General features: G+C 45.7%; 1 protein-coding gene across 1 annotated transcript in view; it reads left to right on the top strand.

Annotated features, from left to right (window-relative positions):
• The first annotated feature begins 812 nt into the window (after window positions 1–812).
• FAM193A (family with sequence similarity 193 member A) overlaps window positions 813–23,101 on the top strand; it is a 137,162-nt gene continuing 114,873 nt past the window's right edge. Inside the window, exon 1 of the mRNA XM_032781055.2 lies at window positions 813–1,287. Coding sequence (XP_032636946.2) covers window positions 1,015–1,287 — 273 coding nt within the window. The 5' untranslated portion in view covers window positions 813–1,014. The remainder of the gene's footprint in view (window positions 1,288–23,101) is intronic.

The following is a 23,101-nucleotide window of genomic DNA, read 5'->3' as shown; positions in this document are numbered from 1 at the left end:
GCCCTATATTTAAAGGTGTAAAAAAATCCACCACAGCTTTGATGAGGTTAAAAGCTGTCATCATCCAGTGGATGTTTGATGGGCCATATTTGCGATGATTGTAGTTGGTTTTAGCTCCCATATCCCAAACTCATCACTGTGCTTTGCATTAATTGGAAGACTCAGTAGAGGTCAAAACCTGCATGCACCATGGACACTGAACTACACTGAACTGAGATGCATTCAAATCATGTTCACTGCATGGGGGTTCCATTCTGGTGAAAAACACTGCTGCAGCTCAGCGACCTCAGACTTCACATCTGGAAATTGCAGTACCATTAGAACCACCTGTATTAGGTGCACAGCTGGGAAACGACATTGCACCTAATAAAGTAGCTACACTGTATTATACACAGGACTGTCCTGACTTACCCTCTGCCTGCGCAAGGGACTCTTGGAGGGCTGCCTAAGGATTCTACCCCTTTAAAAGCTCCTGTATCCAACAATCACGTGGTGCTGTTAGACTCCTCCACCCCGCTCCTTCTTTGCGGCTCTGTAGTCCCCTGACAAGGGTGGCAACGTTGGTCAACCGGGCTAACGGCTGCGAAGAAAACTACAAATCCCATCGAACGCTGCGAAGCGAGATGACATAACCGACCGCTCCCGGATGGGAAGCTCAATGCACGCCGGGAGTTGTAGTTCTATCCCCTCCACCTGCTAGAATGAGTTGCCGAAGTGCCAGCCTATTTCGACTGCATTTCCCGATATGCTGTGCGGCGTGGGTTCCCGTCAGCGCAAGGGGGAGCCCCCCGACGTAAGGGGGGATCACTTTCCCCTTGTGTCCGCCATATTGGACGGTAACTCTGGTCAGCGGCGCTGGGGCCAAGGGAGTCCCCGTTACAGTGACAGTTCGCGCGCCCCTGCTCCTCGGTGCCTGGGGCGGCCTGTGCCCCGGCCTTACCCGCTCCCCCTTCCGGGCGCTGACGGCGGCTCTGACCTCCTCGCTGCCCCCTCCCTGTCCGGGTGTCAGACACGATGAGTCCGGCCGACGCCAAGCGAGGAGCCAAGCGCAGAAAGAACAAGCGGGGCGGCGGCCTCGGCAGTACCGGCGGCCCCGGACCCAGCGGCGGGGCGGGAGGCCTGAGCAAGAGCGGGGCCGCCTCGGCATCGGCCACCCTGCGGGCTCCAGCCCAGGCGGTGGCTGCCACGCCGAGCGTGGTGGGCGGCCTGCTGACAGCGCCGGCAACGGCCACCGGCAACGGAGCCCTGAGCGGCGGCGCTGGAGGGGCCGGGGCGGGACATGGCGAGGTGAGTGGGGGGCGCTTCGGGGGAGGCCTGGCCGCACCCACCCTCTCTCCGGGAGCGGGGGCCGCCGCCCCTGGGTGGGAGCCTCTAGCGGGGTTCGCTCTGCGGCCGCAGTGACAGGCATCCCGCCGCAGCGGAGCCCCGCGCACGCCAGCGGGAGGCGGGGTGGGGGAGCTGGGCAGTCAGCCACGGTGACGGGGAGAGCCCCCTCTGGCTGGTTCTCAGCCCCCCCCGCAGCGGGGAGCCCCGGAGTGTTGCCTGCCCCCCACGCTCGCAGTGACGATGCGGGGCTGGGCACGGTCCTTTCCCCCCACCCCACCGGGGCAGGGCGCTGCAGCATGGAACGTCCTGGTGGGGAGGCGCGGGGAGTAGTTTGAGCATCCCACAGGGCTTCCCATGCCAGGCATCCCATCTTTCTGCGTCCCCAGGGCTTGTGCTGAAGCTTGTGGGAGGAGGAGCGAGAGAAGAAATTTGAGGCGTTGCCACCTAGGGCACATGTTATCTCCTTAAAGTGAAGTTATCTTTTCTCCGAAAATATTTTCATTGAAAAGTTGCATGTTCGTTGTTAATGGGATTGCAGGCTTGCATACTGAGCTGCTGAAACAATTTGGGCATGTTTGCTCTGTATTACTAGTTTCACTTTAGTGAAGTTTATTGTAAGCATACCATATTGTGCAATGACACCTGTCTTAGGTGACTGACCAAGGGTCAAGCAAAAATCAGTTAAATTATTGATTATTTTTTGAGAGATACTCTGTTGTCATATCTAACAAGACAGGAACAGAGGGAGGTTGACTTTTTTTTCTTTAAAGGTTGAACAGATTTTTGTTGAAAAGTGCACTAAGGTTAGATTTAGGTGCCCCACTTACAGGGGGGTTGCCTGTTGTCAGTGTCCTTACTTGCAGGTTTCAGTATATACCTCATTTGTCACCTTCACTTTCTTCTCCATAAGGAAATTGTCAAACACGTGGAAGAAGAAAGAAGAAATGGTTTCTGTGGTGTGAGAGGGATCCAAAGTACTTAATGATGTAACCAGCTGGATTTTAGTTCTGTGTGTGGTCTTATCTCCTGTTTGTTTTGCTAAGGCAATGAGAATTCATCAGTGATAAATATAAACTTACAGACAAGTCGCATCTTAGGCGCATTTAATATGCGCGAATTCAGCTTTGCGTGGTCGGCAAAAACGGGGGGAAAAAAACAAATAACAATATAAAAACTGCATCTGTAGTGTGGGCGATTTTGCCCGCCATTCAACTCAGTGAGTGTTTCACTATACGCGGTTTTCACTTTACGCGCTAACCATGGAACGGAACCCCCACATAAGATGAGACTTGCTAATATTTTCTTTATAATCACAGCAACCTTGCCCTCCCTCCTCAAAACCCCCCACTCAGCATCAGCTGCAACTTAGCTTCATAGCTGTCATAACTGTCACGCTAATGCAGTATTTATGTCAAACATAATTTCCATTTGGGACAATAGGTGCTAACACAACTTGTGAATATCTAGAAGCGATATAGATTTTACTGCTACATTGAGAGGATGCCCTCAAACTCTACTGTTGTCCTAGAAAATATCTAGCAAGACACTGAAGTTCAATTTAAAAATCAGTATAACATTTTCATAGAATGCAGGTGCTTCAGGGGCAGTGTCTGTCTACTACAGTGTGTAGCTCAATGGGCCCCCAATGTTGGCTGGTCCCTAGGCACTGTGGTAATACATGTGATTGGTAATGCCTGAGGAAAATGGAGCAACATGGTAGATTGAAGATATGCAACCAATGAAGGGGTTTACTGTCCCTGATAACTTGGGTTGTCTATAAATTGTGCATCTGCAATATGCAGAGTCCAGAACAGTATTCTGCAAGTGGCTTTCTTAAGTTCGTAACTGACTAAGAGATCTCTTGCAAAAGCTGATCTCAGGAGGACAGAATGGGGTGGCCATCCTTCCGCTTAAGGGCTGCCGTTAGATTTTAGACTTGATAGTTATCATTTATATGTCTCACTTTTAAGATAGACCACTGTCTCTTTGAAATTGTACAGTATTAAAACTTTAAATAATTGTGAAAACACTTTCATGTTACTGTATGCCCTCGTTCATAGTAGAGAACTTAAAATAATTTGCCCTTAAATGAGAGAGTACTCTATTATACAAGTCCAATATTTTGTAAGTCAGTTCCAGATATGACAAATTTATTTTACTACTTTTGCTTGTACTTTTAAATACACTCACACGTTATTGCAATGTTTTCACAACGTTTGATTAACAGTATGTTACTAACGATTCTGCAAGCTGGTTGGCAAATATCAGTTGGACCAACTGGTTAAGTTGGAAGTAAACTCATGAGACTGGATTTATATATACAAGGTAGCAGACATTGCAATTGGTTTATGAGAGCAAGCATAATCCACTATGTCATGTTACTGAAAGCCACATATAGTTAATAGTTTTATATTGGCTCACTTGCCTCATGTCATATACACTGATATTTTTCTTGACACATTTAAATATTTTTTTATTGTGATGATGCAACAAAATTGCCAATACTTTGTCATTTAATGCCATAGTTGTTTGAAGCATATAAGCTAAAATAACTTGACATTTTGTAAATGTCACTCTTGCTCCAGAATGTAATACTCTAAATAGTTAATCACTCTGAAACTAAAGAATATAGGATCAAGACAAGATTTGTGATTGTCATTCGCTGGGGTGATGACTTACCATGAGTTGCTTTCCTTCTCTACATAACCTAGAAGCTCTGTATACCTTTCATGAATGACCTGTACAAATCAGGTGCGGTATTTATGTTGGCTGAATGAAAAGAAAATGGTATGCTAGTATCTCTATGGTTGTAACCAGATTTGCATTACTTTCATCTTGTACAAAATGTTGCTGAGTGTCTGAGAGGTAGTACGAAAAATCAAAAACCATTGTTCTAATTTACAAACTTTAGTGGCTTCTGATCTCTCAAAATATGTACTATAAAGTCCTGTTACTGCTGACTGCTTAGCTGGGACTGCACCCCAGAATATAACGTAGTCAAGTTGCTAGCCCACTAATGCTGCTCTGTGTCAGTTGTGTGCCCCGTATATTAGGTTCTCCATTGTTGGAAAGGCTATTGTTATGTTGCTGAACTCTAACCTCGGATTAGAATTCTATTAGTGTAAACTCCCTTTAGAATACATGATTAGATTTAAATTACACTTTAGCAAACTTGTGCAAAACAGTTGCTAATTATCTGGTGACATATTGATAAAATGTTTTATAAGCAGAGTTGGATTGAGTTTTAAGATACATCCAATTTTATATTTCCAATTAAAAAGCCCTTTTCTTAATTTTCAAATTCTAGCTAGGATTTTCATAGCTAATGAACATCATAATTAAATTGAGATTTTTATGGTTCTTAGCCTAAGATTCTCATTTTCGTTTAGTTTCTTCATTAAATATATGCTAAATCTTTTCCTGTGATACAAGCAAGCAATTCTTTAAAAAAAAATCATATTGGAAGTTCTTTTGGCCCTATATACATACATGAAAGCATCAGAATTCCTGTCTTCTAAACAATGTTCTGGAAGTGTTCTGCAGAAACTAAAGATGCTTTGCTTGGTGTTCCTCTAGTAAGGAAACTTGTTGGTGACACTAGTTTAACTGGAATTGGAAGCTATGCAATTTGCGCTTGCAGGGTAGGATCATAAGACTTTACATATATCTTTGTAATGATAAAATATGGCTACTGGGGATAGTGTTGTGGGATGGAGAATAAAGTGTCACATTAAAATAGAATAATTTTTTTATCTGAAGTTTGAGCATATAGACCAGGCATTTTTAAATTTAATATTTCATTTATTATGTGAAAAGAAAAATGAGCATTTTTTAAAATGTGATTATACTGTGTTCTGTGATGATGAAATATTAAGATTTGGATTAATAGTTGGAATTTTGATTGAATCTGTAGGATATATTTGGAGTTGCTTTTTATTGGTCTTTGCACAATACAGGATTCTGTGGTGAGGAAACAGGTTGTGAAGTTGGCTTTGTGTAATAGCTTGCCTATGTAGCTGGGTGTGAAGAACTGTCTATGACTGACCTGTTGGAGTAGACCTTACTACAGATCTGAGTGAATTTGTGTGCTTTAACTAGAATGAACAATTTAGTAAGCCAAAGAGGGTAGAAATTGCTATCCTGCACACTTAGGGTATGTCTACAGTAGGGGATTACTCCTATTTTACATAAACCGGTTTTGTAAACAGATTGTATAAAGTCAAGTGCACGCAGCCACACTAACCACATTAATTTGGTGGTGTGTGTCCATGGTCTGAGGCTAGCGTCGATTTCCAGAGCGTTGCACTGTGCGTAGCTATTCCGTAGCTATCCCATAGTTCCCGCAGTTTCTCCCCGCCCACTTGGAATTCTGGTTGAGATCCCAGTGCCTGATGGGGCAAAAATCATTGTCGCGGTGGTTCTGGGTAATGTCATCACTCATTCCTTCCTCCGGAAAGCAACGGCAGACAATCATTTCACGCCCTTTTTCCTGGATTGCCCTGGCAGACGCCATATAGCATGGGCAACCATGGAGCCTGTTTTTTGCCTTTTTTTTTTACTGTCACCGTATGTGTACTGGATGCCGCTGACAGAGGACGTGGCTACTGCCAGCGCTACACAGCAGCATTCATTTGCTTTGCATGATAGCAGAGACGGTTATCAGTCGTTCTGTACCGTCTGCTGCCATTGTAAATTGGCATGAGATGACGGTTATCTGTCGTTTCTGTACCGTCTGCTGCTTCATGGGTGCCCCTGGCTGAGGTCGGCCGGGGGGCGCAAAAGGCAAAAATGGGAATGACTCCCGAGTCATTCCCTCCTTTATGGTATCTAAAAATAGAGTCAGTCCTGCCTAGAATATGGGGCAAGTGTACTAGAGAACCAGTGTATCAGAGAACCAGAGAGCACAGCCGCTCCGTGTCAGATCCTGCAGAAATGATGAGCTGCATGCCATTCACGGGGGGTGCCCCTGCAACAACCCCACCCGTTGCTTCCTCCTCCCCCAACCTTCCTGGGCTACCGTGGCAGTCCCCCCCATTTGTGTCATGATGAAGTAATAAAGAATGCAGGAATAAGAAACACTGACTTGTTAGTGAGATAAAATGAGGGGGAGGCAGCCTCCAGCTGCTATGATAGTCCAGGCAGGACATTAAGCAGTTGGGGGGGAGAGGAGCCCAGCATCCCGCTGCTATGATAGTCCAGGCAGTACAGAATCTTTTCTTTACACATGAAAGGGAGGGGGCTGATGGAGCTCAGCCCCAGTTGCTATGATGAAGACGGTTACCAGCCGTTCTGTACCATCTACTGGAATGACCGGGAGTCATTCCTATTTTTTACCCAGGCGCCCCCGGCCGGCCTCACCTGAGGCCAGCCAGGAGCACTCACGGGGCTGATGATGGACGGTTACGGGCGATACTTCACTTGTACCATCTGCCACCGGGGAGGGGAGAGGAGGAGAGGATACTGCTCTTTACTGCCGCAGCATCGCGTCTACCAGCAGCATTCAGTAGACATAGGGTGACATTGAAAAAAGTCAAGAAACGATTTTTTTTCCCTTTTCTTTCACGGGGGGAGGGGGAGTAAATTGACGAGCTATACCTGAACCACCCGGACAATGTGTTTGAACCTACAGGCATTGGGAGCTCAGCCAAGAATGCAAATACTTTTTGGAGACTGCTGGGACTGTGGGATAGCTGGAGTCCTCAGTTACCCCCCTCCCTCCCTCCATGAGCGTCCATTTGATTCTTTGGCTTTCCGTTACTGCACTATGGGATACCACCCGGAGGCCAATACCATCGATTTGCAGCCACACTAACCCTAATCCGATATGGTAATACCGATTTTAGCGCTACTCCTCTCGTTGGGGAGGAGTACAGAAACCGATTTAAAGAGCCCTTTATATCGATATAAAGGGCCTCGTGTGGACGGGTACAGCGTTAAATCGGTTTAAACGCGTAGCGTAGACCAGGCCTTAGAAATATTGTCTGTAGATAGTGTGTACTAATATGATCAATTTTATACAATTAAGAACCTTCTGACACAGACAAACTTAAAATATTTTATCAAAACTCTGTTAGGTATACTCCTTTTACTTTCTCTCATTATCAAAGGTATAGGCTTAATATCCCTTTATACTGACATAAGAATGGCCTTACTGGTTCAGACCAAAGGTCTGTCTAGCCCAGTATCCTGTCTTTCAACAGTGGCCAATGCCAGGTGCCCCAGAGGGAATGAACAGAACAGGTAATCATCAAGTGATCCATTCCCTGTCAATCATTCCTACCGTCTGGCAAAAGTAGCTTTCTATTTATTTGTTCCCTGGGCTAATTGATTCTAATTCCATCTGATAAATCTAAGACATGGGAAGAGTGTATGTATGTATACATGACATTGATGGATATCAAATCCAGATCTGTTGGCTGCATTTTTCTCTCACTGTACATATGTTAATGTGAGCAGATATCAAGAGTAATCAGACTTGAACTGCTACGTTAAACATACAAACAGCTTGTCTAGAACAAATATTAACACAATTGAAGTTTCACATGCGTCAGATTCTGGCTTAGATATACCATCAAATGTTTCATATCACTAAGGTATCCTATGGCTTGAAATATGCAGTCAGAAGGAACATTTGTCTTGCCTTGTTGGACAAAAAATTTCTGAGAGAGCTAAAATTAGATTTTTTTTTTATTTTCTCTACCTTCAAATATATAATGCAGCTGCCCCCAAAACTCCATTTTTTGGAAAAAACTTAAATCCTATAGTAGGTCACTACATAATGATTAGAATCAAATTCACATGAAAAAATGGTTTCTGAAAATTAATGGGTGCAGATAGAAAGCAAGGTAAGGTATTATCCAAATCTCAGTCTAATCACAGTATAAACTGATAAGGTTAAATCTGAACCTTTATTTTATGTTTTGTGCATTAACAAAATTTAAAAAAAAATCACACTTTTACCTTTCCTTTGGTAACTTGAGGGAGGAATTGGGCCCCCTTACCTGTAGACTGGAAAGGTAGAAGCAACTCATAGCTGTTTAAAAGGAAAATGTTGGGTCCCTAAGGCAAGGATTCTCAACCGTGACCCCCTTCTGACAACAAAAATTACTACATGACCCCAGAAGTGAGGACCAAAGCCTGAGCCCGGCTGCCCTGGAGGAGAGGGCTGGGGTCAAAGCTGAGGGACTCAGCCCCAGGCAGGGGGCCTGCAGCCTGAGCCCTGCCACCCAGATCTGAAGCTTATGGCCCTGGGAAGTGGGACTCGGGCTTTGACCTCGGGCCCCAGCAAGTCTAATGCCAGCCCTGGTGAGCCACAGTTAGAGAACTGCTGCCCTAAGTTATCTATCTGTGATTAGAGAAACTTTCTGACGATGAAGATCCATTGAAGTCATGCTTTCAAGGAGATGGGAAAATGATTGGGGACAAAGACCTGCTGAGGTTGTACAGGGTTTCCTAGATGTGTTCTGTGATGTTCTAGGAAGGATCTTTGTGGAACCAGGGAATCCATGGATTTATGATTTTTAGTTCAGCTCCTCATTCCATGGTAAAGGGATCAACCTTCACCTTTGATGGAAGGTGAGAAGGCGCTGCTTTTTTTTCCTTTTAAGATGCCCTTTGCTGAGTTTATTGCAGTAAGGGACAATCTAGCCTCTGATTACCAAAATCTGTGAAGAAATATTCTATCTGTAATATTCTTAGAATAGTATCAGAGGGGTAGCCGTGTTAGTCTGGAACTGTAAAAGCAGCAGAGAATCCTGTGGCACCGTATAGACTAACAGACGTTTTGGAGCGTGAGCTTTCGTGGGTGGATACCCACTTCGTCTGACGAAGTGGGTATCCACCCACGAAAGCTCACGCTCCAAAATGTCTGTTAGTCTATACGGTGCCACAGGATTCTCTGCTCCATTCTTAGAATAGTTGATATCTGAGTGTGCTGGTGTCTTCTTCCAGTAGTATCATAGTCCAAAAGTTGATAAGCTGGGACCTGATATTTCCAATGCTTTTTTAAAAAAAAATTTATTTAGAAGGGGAACTGCCAAAATTCCAATGCTGTGTTCTTACATGACAAGACAGCAATAAAATAAGTATGCCACTATTTCTTTTTCTGGCCTGATTTTTACTAAAATTCATACTGAAAACTCTCCAATCAATTATTTGGTATTAGACTGTTGCCTTATATTCAGGACATGGCTGTGTTAAAATATGTAAGTGCAGGAATTTTTCTACTATTGTGGGTAACTTTCCTGGCTTCTGTATTACCCCAGTGGAATTGAACAGCAAAAGGATCCGACTCCTTGCCCCAACTCCCTACGCCCGCATGCCTTGAGGACTCCTCTTCCACTTTGTAACACTGATAAGACTGGACCCAGGATTCCTGGGAGGCTTAAACCGCAGTCTCGTCGTGGTCATTTAGGACAGGATAGCGCAGTGGTTTACAACTTTTTTTTTTTTTTGCTGATACCTAAAGCCACCATGGGCCCCTATCATAGAAGAATACTGACTGAACAGAATTCATCTATAAGTGTTGCATGTGCTCGGCCCAGCATTTGATGCAATGTGATGCCCTAAACTGTGGGTTCCTATGGTAATGACAACACTTCCAGGTTTTGACCTGAAAGTGGAGGTATTCACATACTTTTGAATGATCAGAAAACCAGGATCTGAAACTTTATTTTCATAGTCACCTTTCACACACCCCTTACACATAATCTGCGGACCTCCAGGTTTGAAAACCACTGGGCTAGTATGTCACCACTCTGGGATATTCTCTCCACAGTGGCCACTTCCCTGCTCCACTGATCACTACATTAAGTTTGAACCAAATCCAATTTATTAAACAGCAACTGTAAGAAAAATAAGGGAAAAATGGAAAAGGTTAAAGGAACATGGAGCCCTGCACTATGGGTGTAGAGAACACCATAAGCAGTAGTCTCTGTGACTTAAGAAAAGTTCACAGTTTATTCCTCACATGTCCTGGGCCTCTGTTCCAGGGCCTGGCTGTGCTGCAGTGATGCTGCAGTGATACTGCAGATCAGACACTTGCTTTGGTCAGAGCCAGATTAATCTTTTGTGGGCCCCAGTGCCCGGACTGTGGCCCCGCCCCTGCTCAGCCTCTTTCCCCACAATGCCCTGCCTGCCACTCGCTCCTCCTTTCCCCCTCTCCCCCATGCGAGTGGCAGACAGGGCCTTGGGGGGGAAGAGGCTGAACTGGGACGGGGCCATGGTCTAGGCATCAGAGCCCCTATTGTGTGTGGTCCCAGCGCCGTTGTAAACCCGGTACTGGCTCTGGGGGTGGCCGCATGCCCTCAGGCTCCAGGTGGCAGGGTCCTTGTCATGGTATAATTCCCCACTCTGAACATTAGCGTCCAAACGCTGGGGTACCAGCATGAATTTCTCTAAGCTCAATTACCAGCTTAGTACTTGTAGCGCTGCCACCAACCAGGAATTCCAGTGCCTGGTACACTCTGGTCCCCCCAAAACTTTGCCCAGGGACCCTCAAGACCCAGACCCTCTGGATCTTACCACACGGAAAGTAAACCCTTTCTCCCACCGTTGCCTCTCCCAGGCTTCCCTCCCTGGGTTACCCTGAAGATCACTGTTGATTCAAACTTCTTGAATCTTTAAACAGAGGGGAAAATTCACCTTCCCTCCTTCTCTTTCCCCTCCCAGACTCTTCCGGAGAGAGACAGTAATCCTGACACGGAGAGAAAGTAGCCTTCCCTCCTTTCTCCCACCACATTCACCTGGTGACTCCAGACCCTGTCCCCTGGGGTCTCACACCAGAATAAAAAAACAATCAGGTTCTTAAACAAGAAACTTTTAATAAAGAGAGAAAAACAGTAAAAATTATCTTTGTAAATTTAAAGTGGAATAGGTACAGGGTCTTTTCAGCTATAGACACTGGAATACCCTCCCAGCCTAAGTATACAAGTACAAATTAAAATCCTTCCAGCACAATACACATTTGCACATAAGAAAACAAACATAAGCCTAACTCACCTTATCTACCTAGTACTTACTGTTCTGAACTATAAGAACCTGTATCAGGGAGATGGAGAGAAACCTGGTTGCACGTCTGGTCCCTCTGAGCCCCTGAATGAACAACAACCAAATCTAACAGAACACACAAAAACTTCCCTCCCTCAACACCGATTTTGAAAGTATCCTTTCCCCTGATTGGTCCTCTGGTCAGGTGACAGCCAGGCTTACTGAACTTGTTAACCCTTTACAGTCAAAAGAGATATAAAGTACTTTTGTTCTATTAACTCCTACTATCTGTTTATGACAGTCCTCCCCAGTATTGGCCCTCCTGTCAGTTTCATGTCCCCTCCTCTAGTTCAGCCTGCAAGGCCTTCATGTCTGGCAGCATCTCCCTCTGCTTGGCCTTCTCTGATTAGGGCCCCACCTTGCTCTCTCCTGCCACTCACTGTGCCTGACTCCAGTGATACTTGTGGCACAGCTGGCATCTGCTCCCCAGCTCTGGCCCTGCAGCTCCCTGCTGTAGCTCAACCCTGGCTCACCATCGGAGCTACTGATCTGTGCTGCTCCAGCTCCCCAGCCCTGCCTCCTCTGGCTCAGTGGTACTGTTGCTGCTTTGCCCCCAGCTCAAGACTGGCTGCTGAACTCTCCTTAGCTCTGTTCTGCTTTGCCACTGGCAGTCCCAGCTCACATGGGGGATGGGTCCCAGGCTCAACTCCCTCATTGGCCTGCCTGCCTGTCAGTCTTGATGACTTGGAGCATTGGCCTCTTTCCATTGACCCTGGCACTGTCAGTCTCAGGATCCTGATTTTTCTTCAGTCCTTCCCCTTTCTCATGGTATTGGGAGAGGGCCAACCAAAAAAGAACACACTAAGTTTCAGTACAGGGCCAACAGTCCTGATACATATCCATTTGACCAATATACTAATTCTGAGTTCTAATCGATTAAATATTTAGAGCAAATGAGATACATAACACTCAAAAAACATTTGTAGTCATTACTGATGCATATATTACTTTAGACTGACCACTAATTTGGGGGCAATTTTTTTCTTCTTTTTTTAAAAAAGCACTCATGTTCTGTACTGAATTGGGCCTGATTATAGTGTTGAAAATGCCCATTCTATTACATTTCAGTCTTTCTAATGAGGTAGAAACATGAACTTTTTAGCCATTTCTCTTCAGAATGAAGCTATCTTCGGAATGAATCAAATTAGAAGAATATATTTACTAAAACACTGTTTTATGATACTGGAGATTGTGCCTATTTAGTTTCCACCCACTTACTCAAAAAGTGTATTCATGGCATCTTTCTAAGACATGTAGCACGCATTTGTTTTTTAAAAGTGGAGAATGATAATTCTGGGTCCACTTTAAAACTAAGATTCCATTGATACTGTGTTTCTTAAAATTTTGAAATAAAAGAAGTCTGCTAACTTAGTTCACTCCTTGTAAAAGCCTACAGTTTTACTCAGTATTTTTCTGAAGCAAAGTTATGATAGTACAGCCATGAAATCTCACTGTTGTTAAAATCTTTTTCCTGAAACCAGTGAAATAAGATGAGGAGGGAGTATAAAGAGGTAACAGGGAGTATAATTGAACTTCAAGAATTGTCTTCAAGTGCAATATTCTGCACAATAGGGATCTTTCAATATATATATAATGACCCATTGAACTGAGCCGTGATAGCTTGTAAAAGAACAATTTTAAAGTACTTTAGAATAGTAAATAACAAAGAAAACAGACATTTGTTAATTCTATTCACTCACAAAGTATGAAATTCATAATATTTCAGAATTGAGATCTTTGTTCTTCATTCCATTTCAGATCCCTTAGGAGGGAAGGAAGGAGCATTACTTGTCTAAATTATTGAAATAACTTGTTGCTTGTGTCAGTGTGTCAGTTTTGTTCACTTTCATTTTTAGAATCAGTAACCATTATTTTTCACTGGAGGTTAGAGCTGAAATTCATATTCTTCTAAGAAGTGTACCTGATCTAGAAGGATGAAGTAAACTATTCATTACAAGTACTTTAAGCTGACTTATCTGAAGAGCTCTTGTCTAGAGAAAGTGAAATTTTATCTTTTTCTGCTAAATTAATGAGATCCAATGGCTGGAACAGCAGAAGCTAGAGAAAGTCACAGTAGAAATAAGTGTCTTTTTTTTTTTTTTTTTTTTTTTTAAGTGCAGATATTGACCATTAGCATAAAGTTTTCCTGGGTCATCACTTCTGCAGAATGTTTCTTTTTTTTTATTTTCGCACACGCCCACACACCACACTATCATGGGATGTTAAAATTATATCAAATGTATATATAATAGATTTATATTAAATATACATACCCTTAATACTGTATGATTGCTAAATGTGACCAGAATGTAAATTGATCCAATCGTGGTATGCCCGAGTTTGCAGACAGATGGCTCTAGCGTTGCGGTAGCTGGTGGTAGCTTTCCAAGCTGTAACAGACTGAGAACTGACAAGGTTGTTTTCACTGGTTCTCTTGAAAACCCTGTGGCTGCTGTTAAGTAAGTTCTAAGTCAGCTCTGAATTTTGGGAAATCTGTGAGCAACGGCAGATGCAAGCACACTGAAACTGTTCATTGGAAAGCATAACTCACAAGCAGGCTGGGGAAAGGATTGAATATTGGGCACATTCCTCCACAGCATCCATTAGTGGGTTGTGGAGGAGGGTATAGTACCAGAAACCCCACTCACAGTTGCAATACCTGGGAGACATCAGGGAGGGGAGAAACATAGAATGCTCTTCTGTTCTGGCAATGCAGGTAGTGGGAGAAGATGCAAGATGCAACCACTGATCAAATTCCAGGGACAGCACCCTGGCAGGAATTTGAACTGTAACAGAGTCCCTTTTCCCAGTAGCTGGTGGTTTTCCCCTGGATGAAGGGGGCAGAGGGAGAGGTTATATCTTCTGTATCTTCTGTATATTATGTTTGATTTAGTTCCCTGGATGTTAGGAGTCTGGTAAAATCTCCAAGCCCTGTCTGAGGGGCTCTGTAGGTGATTGAGTATAGGGATGGATGGGTGGGGTAAGGAAGATGGACTAAACTGAAGAGACTTCGGGGGCAGACTAAATAGGCTTTCTACCTTGATATAGGGAAAGAGATAGTAGGAGAGGGGGAAGAGAATGAAAAGAGGAAACACTAACAAACCAGAAAAAGATGGATAATAATCAGAGATAAAAAGAGTTGATGAAACCAGGAAGGGAAAGAATCTAAACAAAACTAAAGTTTTTTAAAAATTGTATTGAAATGTGACTGACAGTGTTATACAGTTCATAGATTCTAGGGCTGGAAGGGACCTTGAGAGATCATCGAGTCCGGTCCCCTGCCCTCAGGGGCAGTTAAATGCTTTATTCCTTTATTACTGGGGATATGGCCTGAGGGACAAGGATGCATGTGTCATGTCATTACAGGTATTTTTTTTTACGTTAGCTAGTAAGATTAGCTTTTGGGTTCATAGGTGTTAGATAATAACAGAGCTTAAAACATTTATCTCTCAGTGCCTCTGTATTATAACAAATCACGGCCATTCACTTGGTAAAACTAATACAGATCCAAAATGGGCAGAGAGTCTAGTATATCATATTCTCAGAAGAATTTTTTTAGTGTGAATTATGAGTCTTCATAATCTGTGCATTTCATTATTGGGGTGTAGCATTCTATTACAAATAACCATTTTTATTTCTTTGAAAATAGTCAGTGTTACTGTGACATTCTGCAAAGTGTTCTGAGTCTCCATTGACTTGTATTCCATTTTAAACCTCATACTGTCAGAATGCATCTATGGGTACGTCTACACTATGGGATTATTCCGATTTTACATAAACCGGTTTTATAAAACAGATTGTATAAAGTCGAGTGCACGCGGCCACACTAAGCACGTTAATTCAGAGGTGTGCGTCCATGGTCCGAGGCTAGCGTCGATTTCCAGAGCATTGCACTGTGGGTAGCTATTCCGTAGCTATCCCATAGTTCCTGCAGTCTCCCCCGCCCCTTAGAATTCTGGGTTGAGAGCCCAGTGGCTGATGGGGCAAAAATCATTGTCGTGGGTGGTTCTGGGTAAATGTCGTCAGTCATTCCTTCCTCCGGGAAAGCAACAGCAGACAATCATTTTGCACCCTTTTTCCCTGGATTGCCCTGGCTAGACACCATTTTAGCATGGCACTATTATGGAGCCCCGTTCAGCCTTTTTTTTTTTTCACCATCCTACCGTTATGTGTTATCTGGGTGCCGCTGACATGAGCCGATACTCCAGCGCTACACGAGCAGCATTCTTTGCTTGTGCATGTATGCGGACATCGCCGTACGTCATCCGGTGTAAATTCATAAAACGTATCTGCTCGTGTACGTTGCCTCTCAGGTCGCCTGACTAGATGCGGACATTAAAAATGACGGTTATCTGTTCCTTCTTACTTGTCTGATGCTATTGATGGGTGCCCCGTGACTCGAGATCGCACTTGGGGTAGGGAGCGCAAAGGAAAGAAACTGGAATGACTCCCTGAGTTCATCCCTACTCCTTTATGGTTTCAAAAATGTCAGTCCTGCTTAGAATATGGGGCAGTGTATTTTAACAAGAACCAGTGTAGAGAGAGTAAGAGCTGCTCTCGTCATTACGGCAGACTCTGCGTCCACAGAAAATGATGAGCTGCATTGCCATTCACGCTAGGGGTGTCCTGCACAACCCCACCCGTTTGCTCTTCCCTCCCTCCCCCCAATCCTTCCTGGGCTACCCATGACAGTTTATGTCCCCCCCATGTTGGTTTCATGAATTTTAACAGAATAGACGCTGTGATTTTTGTTTTAAAAGAGACATGCTCCGGGCACCTGGATCTCGATAGACATACCATCATATAGTTCAGTGACGAATTAACACGGTGAGGGAGGAGCCCAGTCGCTCCAGGTTATGTCTACTCTACGATCAGCCGGCTGCGATGCGTGGAGTGCAGCCGCATGCCCTGTATGACCAGTCCAGGCAGGACAGAATCTTTTCTTTACACATGAATATGGAATGATGAGGGGAGCTGGTGGAGCCCACCCCAGTTGCTATGAGGACGTGTTACCAGCTGTTCTGTATCATTCACTGGGAATGACTGGAATCATTCTCATTTCAACCAGGTCGCCCAGCTAAGCCTCACCTGAGCCAGCCAGGCACTCACGGGTTGTGATAACAAGGACGGCTACCAGTCCTACTGCACCGTCTGCCGACGAGGAAGTGGATTACTGCTCTTCACTGCTGCAGCATCGCGTTCTACCAGCAGCATTCGGTCAGACATTAGAGTGACATTGAAAGAAGTCAAGAACGATTTCTTTCCCTTTTCTTTCACGGGGAGGATAATTGAGAGCCTATTCCCTACCACGAGCCGGACAATGTGTTTGAACCTACAGGCATTGGGAGCTCAGCCAGAATGCAATAACTTTTCGGAGACCTGGCATGTGAGACTTGTGTGGAGAGCTGCATAGCTGGAGTCCTCAGTACCCCCTGGCCCTCCTCCTATGGCCGTCTGATTGGTCTTCTGGCTTCTGCTTACGATACCTTGTCACGCAGCACTGGTAGCCTGTAGATTTTTTTTTTTTCAAACGCTTTGGGATGTTCGTCTTCTGAACGTGAGCTTGATAGAAACAGATTTGTTTTCCCCATACAGCGATCAGATCCAGTATCTCTCCCTGGTCGTACGTCCATAAGACTGGAGGCTCTCTTATGGATTGTGGACTGCATTGCTACCCGGCTTGAACCTCAGAGCCTCCACGCTGGGCAACAGGAAGAATTAGATGAAAAATCTAAATTTCGCGTGGCTTTTTCGCTGTTACCTGGCCTGCATTCCGAGTTCATGATGTGCTGTCCAGAGCGGTTTCACAGTGGTCACTGTGGGATACTGCCCAGAGGCCAATACCATCGATTTGCGGCCACACTAACCCTAATCCGATATGGTAATACCGATTTTAGCGCTACTCCTCTCGTTGGGGAGGAGTACAGAAACCGATTTAAAGAGCCCTTTATATCGATATAAAGGGTCTCGTAGTGTGGACGGGTACAGCATGAAATCGGTTTAACGCTGCTAAAATTGGTTTAAACACGTAGTGTAGACCAGGCCTGTGGCAGTACAGTGCAAATGAGAAGAGGTGGCATTGCTGGCTTTGGAATGCATACTGTCCTCAACCACTTGTAATCTTCAATGCTTTTTTGAGGCGAGGAAACTGGTGTCAAGTAGCTTTGTGCTGAGGTGATTTCTGAGCCAATAAATAAATTTATAGCTGTTGTGAACTTTCACTTCTCTTACACATCAAGAACTAAGTGTTACTGCACTTAAATGGGACACTAGTTTTTATTTGAAAATTAGATCTGCTTCATTTCATACTTAACCAGTATGTGGAAGTGGTAGTTTTAACTCCCAAAGGAAAGCATATAAAAAGCTCTCAGGATGGTGCTAGAATCAGACATGGTGTGAAAGCATATATAAACTGTTTACAAACTATCATTTTTCTCCAGTTTTTAATTATCTTAATCCAAAAAAAATTGTGTGGACAGCCCCACCTGATTAAAATGCTTTGAGTTAATGATCTTTTGAGAGCATATTTTGATGTCTTTTATGGCAGTTAAGGCAAAATATGGAAACAAAATTTTGGCACAGTAGTGTAGATATTTAAATATTAAACTGAACAATTTACATGACTAAAACTTTTTATAGCTGGGGTTAGAAGGACCTATGAAGCTTTGATTTTAGTTAGAATGCTACCATTGAGTATGAATTTCTGGACTTCTGTCACTGATAGAAAATTATTATTTTCATTAAGACTGTATTAACATCATGGCATGTGTACATGTGTAGTACATGCTCTTCTATATGTATTCCTATACATTTTTATTTTTGGGGTAGAAAACCACTTATATAAAAGACATCATTTGAGTTCTTATTAAGCAAAGGTTTTGAAATGGCTACATAAAGACTAAAGCTACTGTAGTTCCTTGCTAGCTCTGCTCATTTAATCTCATTTGTAGTATTTAGCAGCCTTCGGAAACAGAATACTTGCCTTATAAAACATCCATCTTGTCACCAGCTTTTTAACCATGTCTGGGCTACTGTACTGCTTTGTCAGTCTTTAGTGTTTATAACTTACGTGAAGTTAGTGACCAAGTGATTGCTTAGCTTTCTGAACTGTTAGAACTACTCCAGACTGTTAATCCTCAATAAGCTGCTGGTATAGCAGGTGATAAGTTAATGGTTTTGTCTGGGGTTCGTTAGAAGTGCTTCATGATCTTGTAAGATAGCAGCGACTTGTGTAGATATAGGTAAATTGCTACAGAAGAAAGATGTTTAGTGCTGGAAGCACAAGTCTGCTTCAGTTTGACTTACTGTAATATAAATCAGTTTTGAAGTTTTATTGTGTGGATGTATAGGAGATAAAGGACTTCTTCACTCCTGAATGGGCGACAGGATGGTTCACTTGATGATTACCTGTTCTGTTCATTCTCTCCGGGGAATCTAGCATTAGCCACTGTCTGAAGACAGGAAACTGGGCTAGATGGACCTTTGGTCTGACCCAATATGGCCGTTCTTAGAAGGTGCATTCTCTTCCCAATCCCCAAGATTCTTCTTGTTGCTGCAGTTGTATGTTTGGTTGTCTTTATTCTATGTTCTCCTCTCCCCTGGGCTGTTGTGAAGGTTTATCTCTATTACCCTATCCCTTTCCCTAACTTCAATTTGAGGAGTTTTCTTGATTAAGTAGCATTAGTGTCTTCCTCTGCTTCTGCTCATAACTACTCCAAGCAATAGTAGAGGGAAACTGATTTTTTTCATTTTTATTGTTACCCTTAGGGTTCTGAATACCTGTAGTGAAAATGAACAAGACTACTCCTTCTTACCCTACTGATGCTCAGAACTTTCCCAAGTTGTTACAGAGGCACTGGAGCTGTCTGCAGATTTAGGAAGACAAAAATGCATTAGATATACTTAGCTTTCCAAATGTGAACCTTCATCACAATGATAAGAGTTGGAATTTTTTTTAAAAAGAAAAGTTCGATTCTGCAGAAGTTGATGATACTCTCAAGGAGATCTTATCACTTTTTATAGGATAGAGGGTTTTTTCAAACCATGAATTTTGATTCTGTATTGAGAACTGGCTGCCATACTTACTTCAAGTTCATGACTACAGAATATTGTAAACATTCTATGGTGCAGCTGTAACACCTCTCTTCTGCGCCACCCCCCCCCCCGTAAAATAGTCCCAAAAGAATAGGTAACATAAACAAATATGAGTTATCTATTATATTACATTTTTATTTTTTGGGAGGAGGGACACAGTTTCATTGGTTGCATAGTTCAGAGTTTTGTAATCCACTGAGATGATAAACAGTAATAGTCAAGGTCACAGAACAGCTTTAATGCTAGTCTGGATTTCAAAATTCTAGCCTTTTACTTTAGTGACAACTGTGGAATAGGTATTTCTTCTTCGAGTGCTTGCTTATATCCATTCCAAGTAGGTGTGTGCGCGCCGCGCGCACGTTCGTCGGAAGAATTTTCCTCTAGCAACACCCGGCGGGTCGGCAGGCGCCCCCTGGCGTGGCGCCTTTGCGGCGCCGTATATATGCACCTGCCGACCCGGCCGCTCCTCAGTTCCTTCTTACCGCCCGTGTTGGTCGTTGGAACGTGGAGTGCGGCTTCGCTGACCTCCACATCCCTAGCGTATCACCCGTTCTATCTCTAGTTCACTGTTATACTGTAGTTAGTGTTGTTTAGTACTTCTTCATAGTTGTTAGGTATAGTTGTAAATAGTTTGTATATAGTTTGAGGGCTGAGGTATATTCTCCCTCGCCCGATCCGGGACCTGGGCTCATGCCTGGCTCTCCCGGCTTCAAGCAGTGCTCGGCCTGTCGTCGGCCGATGCCAACGGGAGACCCCCACGATCGTTGCCTAAGGTGCCTGGAGGAATCCCATCTGACGAACAAGTGCCGAATCTGCAAGTCCTTCAAAGCGAGGACAAAGAAGGAGCGGGACTCCCGTTTGAAGCAGCTCCTGACCCCGACGGTCCCGGCACCGACCGCACCGCAGCCCGCACCAAGAAGAACTTCGTCTTCGGCACCGGAGACAAGTGGTACCGCCTCAACACCGCGGCACCACAAGTCTCCAACTCAGAAGTCAGCCCGGCAGCGCTCGCTTTCGCCTAGGACGAAGAAGGCGAAGGCTCCTGCGGTCGCGACTCCAGCACCGCAGTCCGAGCCTGGGAAACCGTTGCCGGTCAGCACGCCATATGCCCCCCGGCACCGGTGATACCGCCCACAACCGTCGACTCTGGCCAGCAAGAGCCCGATCGGTCCGTGCTTATAGGCTGCCCTCGGCCGTACCGTGCGCTCGCAGGCTCCCGGTTCTCCAACTACGCCGGAACCTTTGCGACGGCGAGCGGACCTGTATCGCGTTGACTCGAGGCCCTTCCTGGCCTCAGCCCCGGCACCGCCGGTGTGGGGCGTCTTCCATCACTGGGAAGCCAGCTATGCTCGGCCACCATCTCTTGAGCAACGGCAGGCACCTTCCCAGTCGAGTATCTGCACAATCCGCTCACGCCGTCGGTCGCTTTCTCGACGCCGCTCGCAGTCCCAGCACCATCCTACTCTCGGCGTCCGTCGTACTCGCGCGCACCGGTCCAGATCCCGATCAATGATCGATGCTTGACGCGTCGCTCTACTCTCGCACCGCTCCCGACGAAGTCCATCGTACCGTCGGCGCTCCCATCCCGGTCGACCTCCCTCCGCTGCTGTCGTAGGTCCCGCTCCCGATCTCGGCAACGTTGGACTCCGGCACCGTTCTCCCGCTGCACGCCTGTCTCCGGCACCGGTCATACGGCCTGTCCGCCCGCCTTGGCCGTCGAGACACCCTTCAGGTTCCTTGCGGCCAGACAGTGCGCTCTGTGGGATGTGGACCAGGGTCTGGAACAGCCCCAGCACTGGTCCTTCTGGACGCCTTGGGCATACCCAAGCCCAGGGCGATCCCTGCCCGACGTCGAGATCTACAATTCACCCGTCGGGTACCAGAGGCAACTATATTCAGTGCCCCTCCTCGGGGGAGCACCGTATTGCCGAGTCCCAGGACCAGAGGGCCGGCCCGGAATCGAGCCACCCTCTGGAACAGCGCCTACGGATGAGCCCCCAACCTCGGTCTCTCCTCTCCTCCTCACCAGATGAGGCAGTGCGGGCCTTTGACCTCTGGCTCCGCCCCGCCGATCGACCTTCGGCTCACCAGGGAACTGCTCCGCAGAGTGCGTGAGCATCAACGCTCCAGGCAAGGAGGTTCCAGAGGGTTTGAGGAATCCGTGTGGTGGACATTTCTCTCGTCGCTGATGCACCGACGAGAGTCCGCCTTACCCTTCATCGCTTCTGTTCAGTCCAGCGGAATTTCTTTTTTGAGCAGATCTCACAGCATATCTACCCTCCGACGCCAGAGGCGTGGGAGAGGAAGTACATGTGTACCCTCTAAAGTATACGCAACTACACTGTACACTCCATCCTCCTCCATCTCTTCCCGAGATGCGTGCCAATCCATGTATATGAGGGGAGCGTCTATTGCCGCCGTGCACCCAGGCGCTCTCAAAATCGCAGGCAATGAGGCTAACCGTATGGACCTGCTCGGGTTCCGTAAGGTATATACATCGCCAGGGGGTCTACGTTACAGTGGTGGCAACCAGCAAGCAACTGCTAGGCAGGGTCAAACTTTATACCTGGCAATTCATGAAAAGTAGTGAGCTGACCGGATAGACTCCCCCCTGAGTCAAGAGCCTCTTAGAGAGGGGTAAAAAATATCCTAGCAACATCCTTACTCAAGGCTGACACTCGATGCCGCGGACTCACGGCTAGACATCGACGGTCGGAGTCCCTCAATGAGACCGGATTTCGTGGTTGCAAGTCTCCGGCAATATATCCTACTTGATGAACTTAGCGCAAATACGTACTCCAGACCGACCCTGTTTTGAGACGGCAGGGCTCGTTCTCAAGAGGAAGACTGGTACCCACTGGGCAGGGGAGGCTTAAAGCTTAAGGACAATCGCTAATAATGCGCTCCTGGCATGCACCACACCAAAACCGGCGAAGTCCTTTTCGGCCGCAACCTCAAGCGCCCTTATCCCACCACACCCAGGCCGGACTTCTGACCTAGATCTAGCGGATCAGGTTGAACCGGAAGGACAGCCAATCAGGCTCCCAAGGGGCATAATTATTGACGGCGCGCCCAGACCTCTGGTTTTGCGGACGCACAAAGCAAACACTTTGAAGTGCGATACCTCGAGAGAAGCAGGCTACCAGTCCTTCCGCCGACTCCTTTCTTTTCTCCAACTCGCCTTTCTCCTTTACCCTCCCGGCGTGCCTAAATAACTTCAAGATCATGGTTCTAGCCTGCCCACGGTGGAGGTATTGGCTACCTTATCTGCAGGGTTTGTTTCGGCCCTGCTTCCCAGGCCTCCCACCCACCCTCCCGTCCTCTTCAGGGACCCCTCTTCATGATCATCTCCTTTACCATAAGGTCCTCACGCTTCTTTGAACTCGGAGCAATAGAAGAGGGTCCTCAAGAACCTCATAGGTGAGGGTTTTACTCCGTTATCTTTATAATCCCCAAGTCGAAAGGAGTTCCGACCCATCCTAACCTCCACGGACTCAACGCCTTTTAAGGAAGTTAAGATTCCGCATGGTGTCCTGGTGGTCTATCATCCATCCCTGGCCCAAGCGAGGAGATGCGTTCGCTGTCTCTCGAATGAAGCTGCGTACTTGCATTTTCGTATCTTTCACCCTCACAG

This window comes from Chelonoidis abingdonii, chromosome 5 (assembly GCF_003597395.2).
Source record: "Chelonoidis abingdonii isolate Lonesome George chromosome 5, CheloAbing_2.0, whole genome shotgun sequence".
Classification (NCBI taxonomy): Eukaryota; Metazoa; Chordata; order Testudines; family Testudinidae; genus Chelonoidis; species Chelonoidis abingdonii.
Note: the sequence above shows the minus strand (reverse complement) of the source record. Positions and strands in the feature narration are given on the sequence as shown.